Source organism: Ammodytes marinus, assembly GCF_949987685.1.
Source record: "Ammodytes marinus genome assembly, chromosome: 3".
NCBI lineage: Eukaryota > Metazoa > Chordata > Actinopteri > Uranoscopiformes > Ammodytidae > Ammodytes > Ammodytes marinus.
The window spans coordinates 26,685,481-26,698,284 of NC_137232.1; the positions used below are offsets into that span (position 1 = coordinate 26,685,481).

The 12,804-nt window shown below is 41.8% G+C and overlaps 1 protein-coding gene across 1 annotated transcript in view; it reads left to right on the forward strand.

The window, feature by feature from the left end:
• gucy1a2 (guanylate cyclase 1, soluble, alpha 2) overlaps window positions 1-12,804 on the forward strand; it is a gene marked incomplete at both ends in the record, with an annotated part of 43,460 nt that overhangs the window by 20,482 nt on the left and 10,174 nt on the right. The window contains 3 exons of the mRNA XM_080053915.1: window positions 9,063-9,275; window positions 9,860-10,132; window positions 12,412-12,555. Of these exons, the coding sequence (XP_079910041.1) occupies window positions 9,063-9,275; window positions 9,860-10,132; window positions 12,412-12,555 (630 nt within the window). The remainder of the gene's footprint in view (window positions 1-9,062; window positions 9,276-9,859; window positions 10,133-12,411; window positions 12,556-12,804) is intronic.

The following is a 12,804-nucleotide window of genomic DNA, read 5'->3' on the forward strand; positions in this document are numbered from 1 at the left end:
ATATTTTTTGTAATGTAATGATTATCATGAACTTTAAAAAAAAAAAACTATTTTGGGGGGCCCCCGGACCATCTCTTTTTCCTTTTTAATAAAAAAAATAAATAAATAAATATATAATTTTTTTTTTTTTGGGGTGCCCCCCCAGGAACTTGGTGCCCTACGCAGTCTGCGTACTCTGCGTATAGGGAGCGGCGGCCCTGGAGACTGTTATCGGTAAACATGGCATTTGATTTGTGTATTTTACTGGTTGTCAGACATAATGCACAGGGCAACTAGGGCACTTTTTGAAGTGGAATCGGATGCGGATATTTAGTTTCTATTATAAATGACAGGATGATAAATAAGACGGAGAACAATTTTTTTTTGCAATATATTTATCTAAAGTTTTTTTTACAAAACACACAAACAAACAAACACCTGCACCATCACAACATACATAAACAAACCAGAAACAAAAATGACCAAAAAAAGCAAATCTATCTCATGTTCTCTGCCATAAAAGTCACGTATGGCTCCCAGAGCTCGCCAAACTCCCCCCGCTTGCCCCTTGCAACATAAATCAATCTTTCCAGTCCCAGACAGTTCAACAGCTCCCCAATCCACATTGTCAGGATTTGTAGGATCTACGTTCTTCCAGCAAAGTGCAATGGCTCTCCTTGCCTGAAGCAGCCGAGAACTCATAATTCAAGTTGCCAAACTCTTTAGGTCATAGAGTCAACATGATGTAGATTAGTCAATGCTTTTCTATGGTCCTGAAAGTTGAAATCTTAAGAATCTAAGTATCTGCGGGTGTTAGATATTAAAACCAATAAAGAAAATAGCAAAATTGTCGTTTAATTTTTTTTTCATGTGTGAAGTATTCATTATACAAATCCTGCTCTTTTTGTGTGACATTTGTACCCAATAGGCTAGATGAAAAGGGAGATTGAGGACTCGGGAAGATTTGTGACAGCCAAGGAGTACTTGCCTGAGGGTGCATCAGGACGCTCCAATCTGCAATGTCATACTTGTTACTCAACAAGTGCTACTGTATTGCATTTGCAGCGGTTGTCAAAATAGGTTTATTTGTGTGTGCAGGCGTCCACCTGCGTGTATGAGTACAAAGAGGATCTTGACACCACCTTTGATCTTTTTCGACACAAATCACTGCTGTGATGGTTTGTTTTTTCAGTGGAGAGTGCTTTGAAAATCCCTGTAATCTCCCTCTTCTCTTGATACATTATCAAAACAGGGTTAATAAAAATACAAGGGAGGAGGATAGGGGTATAGAGACAAGGAGAAAACAGCACAAGTAATTAACATGACAAAGATATTTGATATTTTGTGTGAGTCATGAAAAAATTGAAAGATAACAGAAATGTGATTGTTGGCTTGATGGTTTCTTAATCATTCTACTCTCTCAGACTTACCACTTGAGTAAAGCCTTGTTCAGCATTGGGCACAGGGACAACTGAGACAACAATCATTAGGATAACACTGGTGTATTTACAGTGAAATTGATCAGTGTGCTTGTTGCTAGGATGTGAGTTTGTCCTAAAATGGCCACAATAATAGTGGACATTATTCTGGCTTTCTCCCTGCACTGTTGGTTGCCAGAGTTTAAAGTTTGGTAGCAGGTCATATCTCCATTGTGGCATTTTAAAAATGATTCCTGCCGTTGTAAAAAAATAAATAAAATGTTGTAGCTACTAAGACAATTATAAGAAGAGTGTAAAGGCGTGCGTCTGGTGGTCCTTGCTGCCAAAGGCATTCAACTCACTTGGCCACCACCCCTTTTGCTCTGTTGGTACAGCACTGTCAGCATTACTGCTAGCTTAGTTGGTACTGGGCTGTGCATGGGTCTCATGTCTTCATATTTACAAAGTATATTTATTTAATATTTATATAACTGATGCACTTCCAGAATAAATACAACTTGTCAAGATGAAATGCCCTAATACCGTTTGTTTCTGTATTCTGATTGAAGGGTGTTCACTCGGACACAAATAATGCTATCAACTGATCACCTGTTGCATTTAAACATTGATTGTCATTGTTTTTTTATTTTCTATCGCTCACATAGATCCTGCAATATGACACTTATATCAACCTCTAGCCCCTTTTACACAGCCAGTGAAAGCCGGGAATATGCCGGAATTTCGGCCCTCCGCCCTGCTGTATAAATGCGACCGTTGCGGAACGAGGGAAGAAAGGTGCGAGAGATTGTTCCGGGAATTTTACTACCTCGGGGGGTAGTAAGATTCCCGACACAATCAGTTCCTCTCTGTTTAAATGCGGCCAGCTTGTTGTTGCGGAACAGGGGGGCGTTTGACGTTCCATAGCCTACGTTCTAAACATGCGACCATGTTAGCAGTTGAAGGACGTGTGTTTAACATTAACCACGGCAGCCTGATGTCCCGTAAAAATCACCAAATAAAAGGAACGGCGTATAATCTAGCTGGTCATAAGGTCCGCTGCTCAATCCAAACCCCCACGCTTCATTTTGCAGAGTGTATGAGTGTATTTCTGCCCGGGGAAAGTTGTACAATGGGAAAGCTAGGCTAGGCTAAGCTAGGCTGCGACCGGATCGCCGCCGCTATTTATATCCTAAATCTGAGCGTATATCCACACTTTATTTCTGCCTACAGTAACGTGACTTCACACACTGTGTGTATGTGTATGAGTATGTCTGATTGGCAGATCTCTGCCCTCACAAAGAGACTCGCTCACAGCCAACCTGTCACACAAACACACACACAGACACACAGACACACACACACAGACACGGCGGCCTGATGTCCCGTAAAAATCACCAAATAAAGGAATGGCGTATAATCTAGCTGGTCATGAAGTCCGCTGCTCAATCCAAACCCCCGCGCTTCATTTTGCAGAGTTTATGAGTCTATTTCTGCCCGGGGAAAGTTGTACAATGAAGTGGGAAAGCTATTGCTATGCTAAGCTAGTCTGCGACCGGATCGCCGCCGCTATTATTATCCTTACGTCTGAGCGTATATCCACACTTTATTTCTGTCTACAGTATCGTGACGTCACACAGTGGCCCTCATTTATCAATTTTGCGTGGAAACTGGTGCAGATTCTGGCGCAAATACCTCCCTACGCCAGGTGTCGCGTGGTATTTATCAAACAGTCGTATCTCGCCAATCTCAGTGTACGCCAGGCCATTATTGATAAATGCGGCGGCTGAAAACGATCGTACCACGCCCCTATATTTTCTCAGTTTAGAGGCCTCGCCCAGAGGTTTTACGACATGGATATGCGAATTACGGCACAGAAGAGGAATTTATCTGAAGTAGAAATTGACAGAATAACAGCGAAAGTAGAAAAAAAAGAGTTTCATTTCGGAGCATTACAAGCAGTATCAAAGAACAACAGAAGGCAGCAGTTGGAAAGGAAATAACTGCTGCGGTCAACAGCGTTGGTGTTGACAAAACGATCTCCAGCTGAGGATTTTGGTTTTAGGTTTACATCAGTAGGCTACTATCGCTCAAATGCTATAAAACAGCATATACAATTATATGTCGCCATTTCTTTACATAGATGAAGAAAAAGTGGTCTGACTCAAACATCGCCACTAAAAAAAGCGTGTTGCTGTTCTGAAATGCAACCAACTGAGGGTGCGGGCATAATATAGCCTAAGTGGTAGAGGAGAAACAGACGCACCAACTGTCCGGTAATGGTCCCCATGAAATAAATACAGGTCTGCAGAGATTTGAATGATTAGAATGTATTGGCCCTTTTAGATAGCACTACTCAAAAGGGTTGTAAAAACTAAAAATAACACATTTTGCGTTTTACTGTATGACAGCAGGAGTGGTCAGCCCGGCGGTCAGCTGCACAAGCCGACCCGGCAACGATCAGCTGTGAGAGCGCCCACAGTCCTGCTCCACCAGCAGGTCGGAAAAAACGTGCCGGTTAACGGTGGAAATAAATCGCTCGCATAAGCGATCAATAACATCTAAAAAGTGCATCAAATAAATAAAATGTTAAGCTGAATGTTGTGCCGTGTATTTTTTATCATAAAGAGCAGTGTAGGCCTACTACATATTTAATACTGTGGCTAACATTTTGAATGAATGCAGCCCCCGTGCCTCAGTGTCCCCCCAGCAGCTCCAGACGGAGATAACTGCCCTTACGCAGTCCCATGCAGCGCTCCTAAGTGGCCGGTGTGCGCACTATTGAATCAGTGCTCCTACTCAGTTGCGCACCATAAGCTGCACAATTTTAAGTGATTAATATCTTTATTTCGGTCTGAGCAAACACTGCATTTGTATTATCTTCTTATAATTGTCCAACAAAGTAATCGGCTACCTGGCGCACAGCCTGCACTGCGAGTCCATGCTGTTTACAAAATTGCGTACACGAGCTGAGAGCTGGCGTGGGATTTGAGCGTATCCTACACTCACGTCCATATTGATAAATGCCGAGATTTGCGTGGAAATATACGTATACCCATTTTTCTGGTCTATGCAAGATTGATAAATGAGGGCCACTGTGTATGTGTATGTGTAGGCTATGTCTGAATAGCAGAGCACTGCCATCACAAAGAGAATCGCTCACAGCCAACATGTCACACAAACCCAGACACAGAGGTGAAGCAGTGAGCGGATTGATTTTGTCAGTTCGGTTAACAGTCCCAGTGATGTTGGACTCAGCGCGTAGCGAGATCAACTGGCACATCGTGGGGACAGTAAAATACGGCCCTCTTACTGCAAGCTCCAGCACTTCTGCTCTCAATTCACCGGCCAGTGTTGTTGTTGTAAAGCAGCTGACCGGCGCGGTGCTAAATGTTTAAGTCACACCTGACGCTGTTTACAAGCACCTCTTTCATTCCGGAGCGCTGTGTAAAAGGAGCTACTGATGCGCCAGCAGGCCAGCGTTGCTTGGTTCTGTGTAAATAACACAGAAGCAAGCAAAGCCGGCATATTGGAGTGATGTTGTTCCGTCAATATGCCGCAATCTCTGTGTAAAAGGGGCTCTTGACTCTTTGCTTCTCCGTGCTTGTTCATGCAAATGAGAGTCTGTTGACATGCCAGTCTGCTAACAAAGGACAATCCATTAGCCGTCCCTTTCATCTCCTGCTATCCTTCTCTCTATCTTACTTTCTTTCTCTCTTCTACCTGGTTACCATTTTTCAAGTATGTTCCATCTCTTTCTCCTGTGTGTCTCTCTTTCTCGTCTCCCTCTCTTTTGCCTGGATTTCCACCGCTGACCCTTCCAGCTGTTTTTCTCTCCTTCCTCTCATCCCTTCTCACATTTTCATCCCCCCTCAGCTCCCTGTTGCCTATAGCAATAGCAGCCTGGATCTGTACGTTTTGATTATCCTGATACGTTAAATGTGGGCCTCACAGTGCATGCAGCTCAAGCCTTGCTATTATAAGGTACAAGGACATTTACATAGACTTTTGCATTAGTTTGCAAACCTCAATGGTGCAAATGCAAAACACTCATATGTGTAGTGACAATGGGGAGTCAGATATGAGGGGAAAAAAGGCAAATCCAAAGCTTAAGGACAGTATAATACATCAAATACAAATTTGCAACTTTAAATGTGCAATTGATTATTAATGTATAAGGTTTTTGCAAATCTTTTGAAGGAACTAGGAAGGACTACTTTTTTTTAAGATGTTTTTTTGGCATTTTTATGCTTTATTGACAGTGCAGAGAGACAGAGGTGAAATGGGGCAGAGAGGGGAGCGACATGCAGAGAACGACCGCGGGTGGGAATCGAACCCGGGTCTGCTGCTGGGCCCGGCCCGGGAGGGGGACGCCTTACCAACTGAGCTAAAGGCACCCCTCTAGGAAGGACTACTAAAGTAATTTACTCGTTGAGATACTTGTGTTGATGAGTTTAAACGGTATACCAAAAACCTTCCCAATATATTGGTTTTGCGAGGTTTAGGCTCCGTACAGGCTGTAATTCATGCCCTGATAGTATTCTAAACATTCTAACAAGCATCGCTAATCTGTGAAAGATACAAGTGCAGAACTACTTTGATTTTTTTTTTCCTTGTGGTGAGTGCAGGGACCTTGAACAAGGGCTCATTGTGTAACAACTTGCTACAAAGAAGAAGAATAAGTACATACTGGACGAGGACACCACAACATGTCCTCCTCTTTGACTTCTGTCCCTTCTGCCTCCCTTACCTTTAGTCATTCATTATTGTTGTATTGTTGCTTCTTTAAGGCTGTTTTCCCCGTTTTTGTTTTTGCATTTTTACTCTCATGCTTTCATTTCCATTTTATTTGCTGTTTCCCTCAATCCAACCAGCGATTTCTACAATGCTATTTCCTCTTCAGCCTTCCCACCTCACTTTCTGCGATTCCCATCTCTCCTACCCCATCCCCCTCTTTCTGTACTGCTTCATTTCGTAACCACTATGTTTCTTTTGCCCTTCTTTCCTCCTTCGTTCACTCAACCCCTTCTTCTCAGTGCTGTGATGACAGAGATGCAGGCAGAAGGAGAGAGGAGTGCTGAGTTAAACAGAGACGCTCATCTAGGCCAACACAACTGCCTCCAGGGATGTGTGTGTGTCCTATATGTTTGTGTCAGTGTGTGTGTGTGTGTGTGTGTGTGTGTGTGTGTGTGTGTGTGTGTGTGTGTGTGTGTGTGTGTGTGTGTGTGTCTGTGACAGAGTAAGACAATAAATGAGAGTGACAAACACTCAGTCACAGTAAGGTTGTAATATACTAGTATAATTGTACCTACTGTAAATGACTAAAGAAACCACCACAAGAGATGTAGGATGGAGATTCTAACCTTCATTGTGTAACAGAAAAAAACTAAATAACTATTTTGAACATTAAAAGTAGTCGTTTTGCCTCCTTGTCTTTTCATGTGAAAAGCAAGTTGCAAAGATTAGCCGCACAATCGGCATAGCTGGTCATAGCGCTTGTGGCAACCTGACTCGTGACAAATCATTAAAAGCACATAACCTGTAACTGTAGCTGTCTCATTCGCCAAAAAGTTATATTTATCTTTCCATCAGATATGCACAGTGAGTGTACAAAATGTCCAGGACACCTTCCTGATACTGAGTTACGTATGTAAGACCAACCTTCTTGAAATCTTTTTATCTAAATTGTATGAGATCTTGGATCTTATTTTCGCTGTCTCGGCCATTGAGATAATAACATACTCTTCAAGTTAGTTTTCTGGAAGCGATGGAACAAAGGTGAGCAGTGGAATTATTACCCATATCTTAACCAGTTCTGAGGCGCAACTTTGAGTACAGTGCTATCATAAATAAAGAGCATTACCACAAAAAGTATAGCAAAGCATCAAAACCATGAGCATATTAAATGTGGAGGATGAATTGAGATTTGTATGAAGTCGGCAGAGCAGGCCTTTCTTATATATGTTGTGTGTGTGTGTGTGTGTGTGTGTGTGTGTGTGTGTGTCAATCACTCATTATCGCTCATTCAAACTGGATCACAGGGATGGGTGTGTCTTGAACTCGGACCCTGTGGGTTGCATTCTGCATATGTGTATATATGCTTCCGTGTTTGTTTATATGTATGTCAATGTTTCTGAGTATCAGACCATCAGAGACAGTGTGTGTGTGTGTGTGTGTCTCCCTGTTGGATGAACCTTTTTGTGTTTTTGTGTGTGAGTGTGTGGGGAGGTAGACTGTATGTATTATGCAGACCTAGGAGAGCCTTGTGCTATAAATAAAACAGGTCTGCAGTGTGCTCACTGGCGGAATAATCTATCTGACACTATGGAGAAAGAGAGAGAGAGAGAGAGAGTGAGAGAGAGAAATAATGGAAGAGACAGAGGGAAAAGCAAAGAGGGAGAAAGAACAAGCCGGAGACAGGCAGGACTGAGAGACAGCTAAAGGTTGAGAGAGAGAGAGAGAGAGAGAAGCCAAAAAATAGAAACAAAGGGAAAGGAATTAACAGGGGCAAGGACTAGCAGAGACAGTGAAACAGCTAGGAGTCATATTCGCAAGGGCAGTGAAGTCTTTCAGCAACATCTCCTCGGGTCATCACCATCAACCCATGTTCATCTCCATCTCTCTTCTGTATATACACTATCTGCAAGAGGCAGACTCTGGTCTTGGCTGTAAGCATCACACCTGTGTTAAGGAGTTTCAGCAGGTCCTGCACATATTTCGTCATTAAATGTTAAGAAGCTGGTGAAGCATTGTTTATGCATTGTACAACCTTGTTTATGTTGAATGGGTTTATTCAAAATGCCTGTGTTATTCTTACAAGTGTGCTTCTTAAATGGTCAGATAACCTACTCAAATACTTATCCTTAAAGACATTAAATATGCATATGATCATATGTATGAATCAAAGAAGACATGATGATCATTTCCTTATAGACTAAGTCACCAGTTTACCTAGTTTTCACAGGATCTTTCCACACAGTTCAGGCTTGCATTATACATTACACCTGGCTCTTGTTAAATGAAAGGCTGTCCTAAAATATCGTACACATAATATAATCTTGTGTGTGTGGTTTACACATTGAAATATGTGTGTATTATGCATGCGTTTATGTATGTCTACTGTATGTGTAAATTTGTAGTCTTTTGTAAATTTGTAGTTTATTATTCTCATGCTTATATGCATGCATGTGTTTGTAGAATACAAATTGTATGCAGATCAGATGTGTTCACATACTGTATATGATCTTACACCCCTAAATATACAGCCGTTGCTTTTGCGTGATTTGAAATTGTTTCCATGGACCTGCAATGATGTTGGATAGCGGACAATAATTACATTTTTATTTTGGTATTTATTCAATAGATCAGTTTTCTTTTTCATTAAGCATCATTCATGTAGAGAGAAAGTATAGTTCAGGTAGTGACTAGAGTAATATACAATAGACCATTATTTGTCTCTTAATGTCCTATGTTGGTAACACAAGACTAATAATGAACCTAATCTACCATGAATAAAATGTCTTAATCTCACAATCCCATCTTCCAGTCCCCCCTCTCCTCGGGTGCAGTGTTTTTCTGCAAAGTATCTGTATCATTTCTCTATCTTGAAGCGAAAAATCTGTAAAAAAAAAGAAAAAAGTCCTAACTTTAGTTTGCTCTCCCTGCCAGGTCATGGAGTTGAAGGGTCAGATGATCTACGTCCCAGAGTCGTGCTCCCTGATGTTCCTGGGCTCGCCACGTGTTGACAAGTTAGAGGAGCTGATGGGCAGGGGCCTCTACTTGTCAGATATCCCCATCCACGACGCCACGCGAGACGTTATCCTGGTCGGGGAGCAGGCCAGGGCCCAGGACGGGCTGAAGAAGAGAATGGACAAACTCAAGGTAGAACGGTTATCAGTTCGTCCTGGGTCTAATGGTAGTTACAGAGCAAGACAACTGAGGAAACTGCAGCTTGCCATTTACAATAAATTAATTAAATGTTCACCAGCAGCCAGAGGCAAACATGTTAAATTCAATGCATTAGCTGTATTGTGTAGTTAGAACTCAACGTGTCCTGTTTAAATCCATACAGGCTGGAAGAATGTGGCTCCAGGCGCTCTATAATTTACTTTCAAAGTACCTTTGAGCAAGTAGCTGAGTCTTGACCCAATCCTATGCTCACTGCAGCGACTCCCCCAGGCCACTGTTATTAATAGCTATATCTTCATTGACTCTCCTGCTTGAACAATGGTATAGCTCTGCATCAGACAGATGTGGCATTACAAATCTTGCCCATGGACACCAAATATGCATATACAGATACACACAATCAAAAATGATTACACAAATACATTTGCATGAGCCGGGAATTTTGTTATGTTGCAGTTTTCCCACAGCTCACCATTGTTGTCATCTCTTCCTTTCGACAAAACCGAAGCACACAGAACCATAGCACTAAACATCCTTCTCCTCCCCTTCTCTCCCAGGCCACATTAGAGCGGACTCACCAGGCGCTGGAGGAAGAAAAGAGGAGAACCGTGGATCTCCTCTATTCCATATTCCCAGGTGACGTGGCTCAGAAGCTGTGGCAGGGTCAGCCGGTGCCCGCTCGCAAATTCGATGACGTGACCATGCTGTTCTCAGACATCGTGGGCTTCACTGCCGTGTGTGCACAGTGCACGCCCATGCAGGTCATCTCCATGCTGAACGAGCTTTACACACGCTTCGACTACCAGTGTGGCATCCTGGATGTTTATAAGGTCAGTAGAAAGAAAGGATCCAAACATATTTTTCATTTGATATAGTATTCACTGTTAAAGGGGCAGTCAGCGATTCTGGAAAATGCTTTTTTGTCAAAATCAGTGAATATCTCATCCCGTTTTTACAAGTGTGCGCTAAAAAAGTGTTAATACACAGCCTAGGCTCTGAATGTTGCTAGCCACGGTGCACCCTTTTTTTTAATATAATTTTTTGGCATTTTCAAGCTTTATTAGATAGTAGAGAGTTGAAATGGGAAGACAGAGAGAGAGGGGGGAAGACCTGCAGTAAAGGTGCACGGGTCGGATTCGAACCCGCGACCACTGCAACGAAGGCTGGAGCCAATATGGTACGCGCTCTATCCACTACGCCACCGGAGCGCCCCATGGTGCACCATTTTGTGTATGCATTTGCAGAGCCTCGGCTGTGTATCAACACCAAGATATGTTTTTGTTGCACACACTTAGTACGGACAGGCTGCGGCTCCTGTGGGGATATTCACTGATTTTGAAAAACGTGATGTTGAAAACAAGCCTTCTCCAGAATCTCTGACAAAGCCAGGATGTTGTAAAGAGGCATAATAGGTTGGATGGGTTTCTACACCTGTGCAGAATTAGGCATAAAAAGATAAATAGTTTTTCTAGGTATTGACTGTTCCCTGGAAGTTGGGGGCCCTTCCGTTTCATAGGTGTTTAAAGTGTCACCAGTTGTTTTAAATCAGCTAAATCCTAGTGGTGTCGTGTGGACTTGATATACTTGCATGTATGCACTGTCTGTGTGGATGTGCTTGTGTTGTGGAAAAAGTAACTGATTAATGGCCACTCGGTGGGAGCTTAACAAAGATGTGTCAATATTGTCCATGTGACACTGTGGCTGTAGCCTGCTCTCTTTTCCACCTTTTTCATCCTTATTTTCCATCATCAGATCAGTATTTCCCTTCATCACCAATGCCACCATCTTTCTTTCTCTCCATCTCATCACCCCAGTCCCTGTGATGACAACATACTATACGTCCTACTTTTCTTCTGCCAACCTTTTAGAAATCTCATGTCTCCGATGTCACGAGAAAGGGAAGAAGAGCTACAGAGAGGGAGGCAAAGAGATGAGTGCATGTGAGAGGGTTTAGGTGTATAGCAAAATCAAAAAGCGAGTGATTGTGTGTGTGTAAAAGAGAAAGCAAGAAAGGGAGGACATGGCGAGGAGATTGAGGCACCCATATGTTGCCATCGTCATGGTTACTGTCAAATGATTTTTCCTGCGGTAGGCCTAGATTAGAGCAGGTGGTCTCCTAGTTTTTTCGCCCCTCCTATTTTTGTGCAATCTGTTTTTTCTTCTTCATGAGGATTGTATCAGCCTTCTCACTCACTTCAACTGGAAATATGGCAACACATCCCTCAAAGCAACACTGTTTACTTGCTTTGTTCACATGTGCTCTTTTTAAAATGGCTTTGGGAAGTTATTATTTAACAAGGAGACCTACAACTATACTGCAGCCTCTGGCACAGGAAGCCCAAACATGGACTATGAATGACTTGGCTCCATGGGTTCATCTGTGTATAAAGCTTTAGTTGAGTCAACTGTTTTCCCCACAACTATGTTGGAAACAAAATAATAATATGTGGGAACAAATACATTTGGATTAGTAAGCCAAATGATTTGCTTAGTTACAGTGTGTGAAAAACTGCCATGTTGCTAAACAGTTTTAGTGAGACAGTTTCTTTCTTGCTGTAAAAACAAAACAAAAGCCACAGATTTTTTGTAATCAATTTTAGCTGATTACAGCACAGCAGGTCCCTGATGGCGTTTGTTATATGTCAGAGCCTTGAGGTGCAATGTTACTAAAAAATACTGTGTTTTGTTGATGCAGATGTTTTTAATCTACTTAATAATAGATAATGCATAATAATATAATTATCTTTGCCTCATAGCAATTTTAAAACTTACTTTTGTATTGTACCACATCCCAAGTATTTATGTTTAATGGCATTTATGTTTCCTTGAAAATAAAATTATAAAAAAACTACTTGTCATACCTTTTACATAATAATATTTAAATCCATTTGTTAAATATGTGGAGAGAGAGAGAGAGAGAGAGAGAGAGAGAGAGAGAGAAAACATACACATACCATAGTTCTTATACTACAAGAGGATTGAAGTGCTTTTAATTTCTAGCACTTAGTGAAGATGGTATGAGTTATTAAATTGCTACTTGGTCAGCAGTCAGCCATACTTATTCATTTGACTGTCTCTCTCTCCCCCTCCTCTTCTACCTGTCGCACAGATCGAGACGATAGGTGATGCCTATTGTGTGGCTGGTGGTCTTCACAAGAAGGTTGATAGTCATGCCAAGCCAATAGCACACATGGCTCTGAAGATGATGGAACTGTCCGAGGAAGTGCTGACACCAGATGGGAGACCTATCAAGGTGAGTTTTCATTCACTCTCCACCCGGCAGATACAGTGCTGTTTGAAAGTTTGTGAACCCCTTGAGCATTTTGGAATTTTATTGTGTTTAACCATTATTAATTCATTTTTATCAATACCAGTATTTTTTATATGACATAACAGATGTTTGTTTATCAATTCAACATTTTTCTTTTCCAGAAATCAATTGTTAAAAGAGATAAAACAAATTATTTGCCAACTGTATCTGCAAAAGTTTGTGAACCCTAAG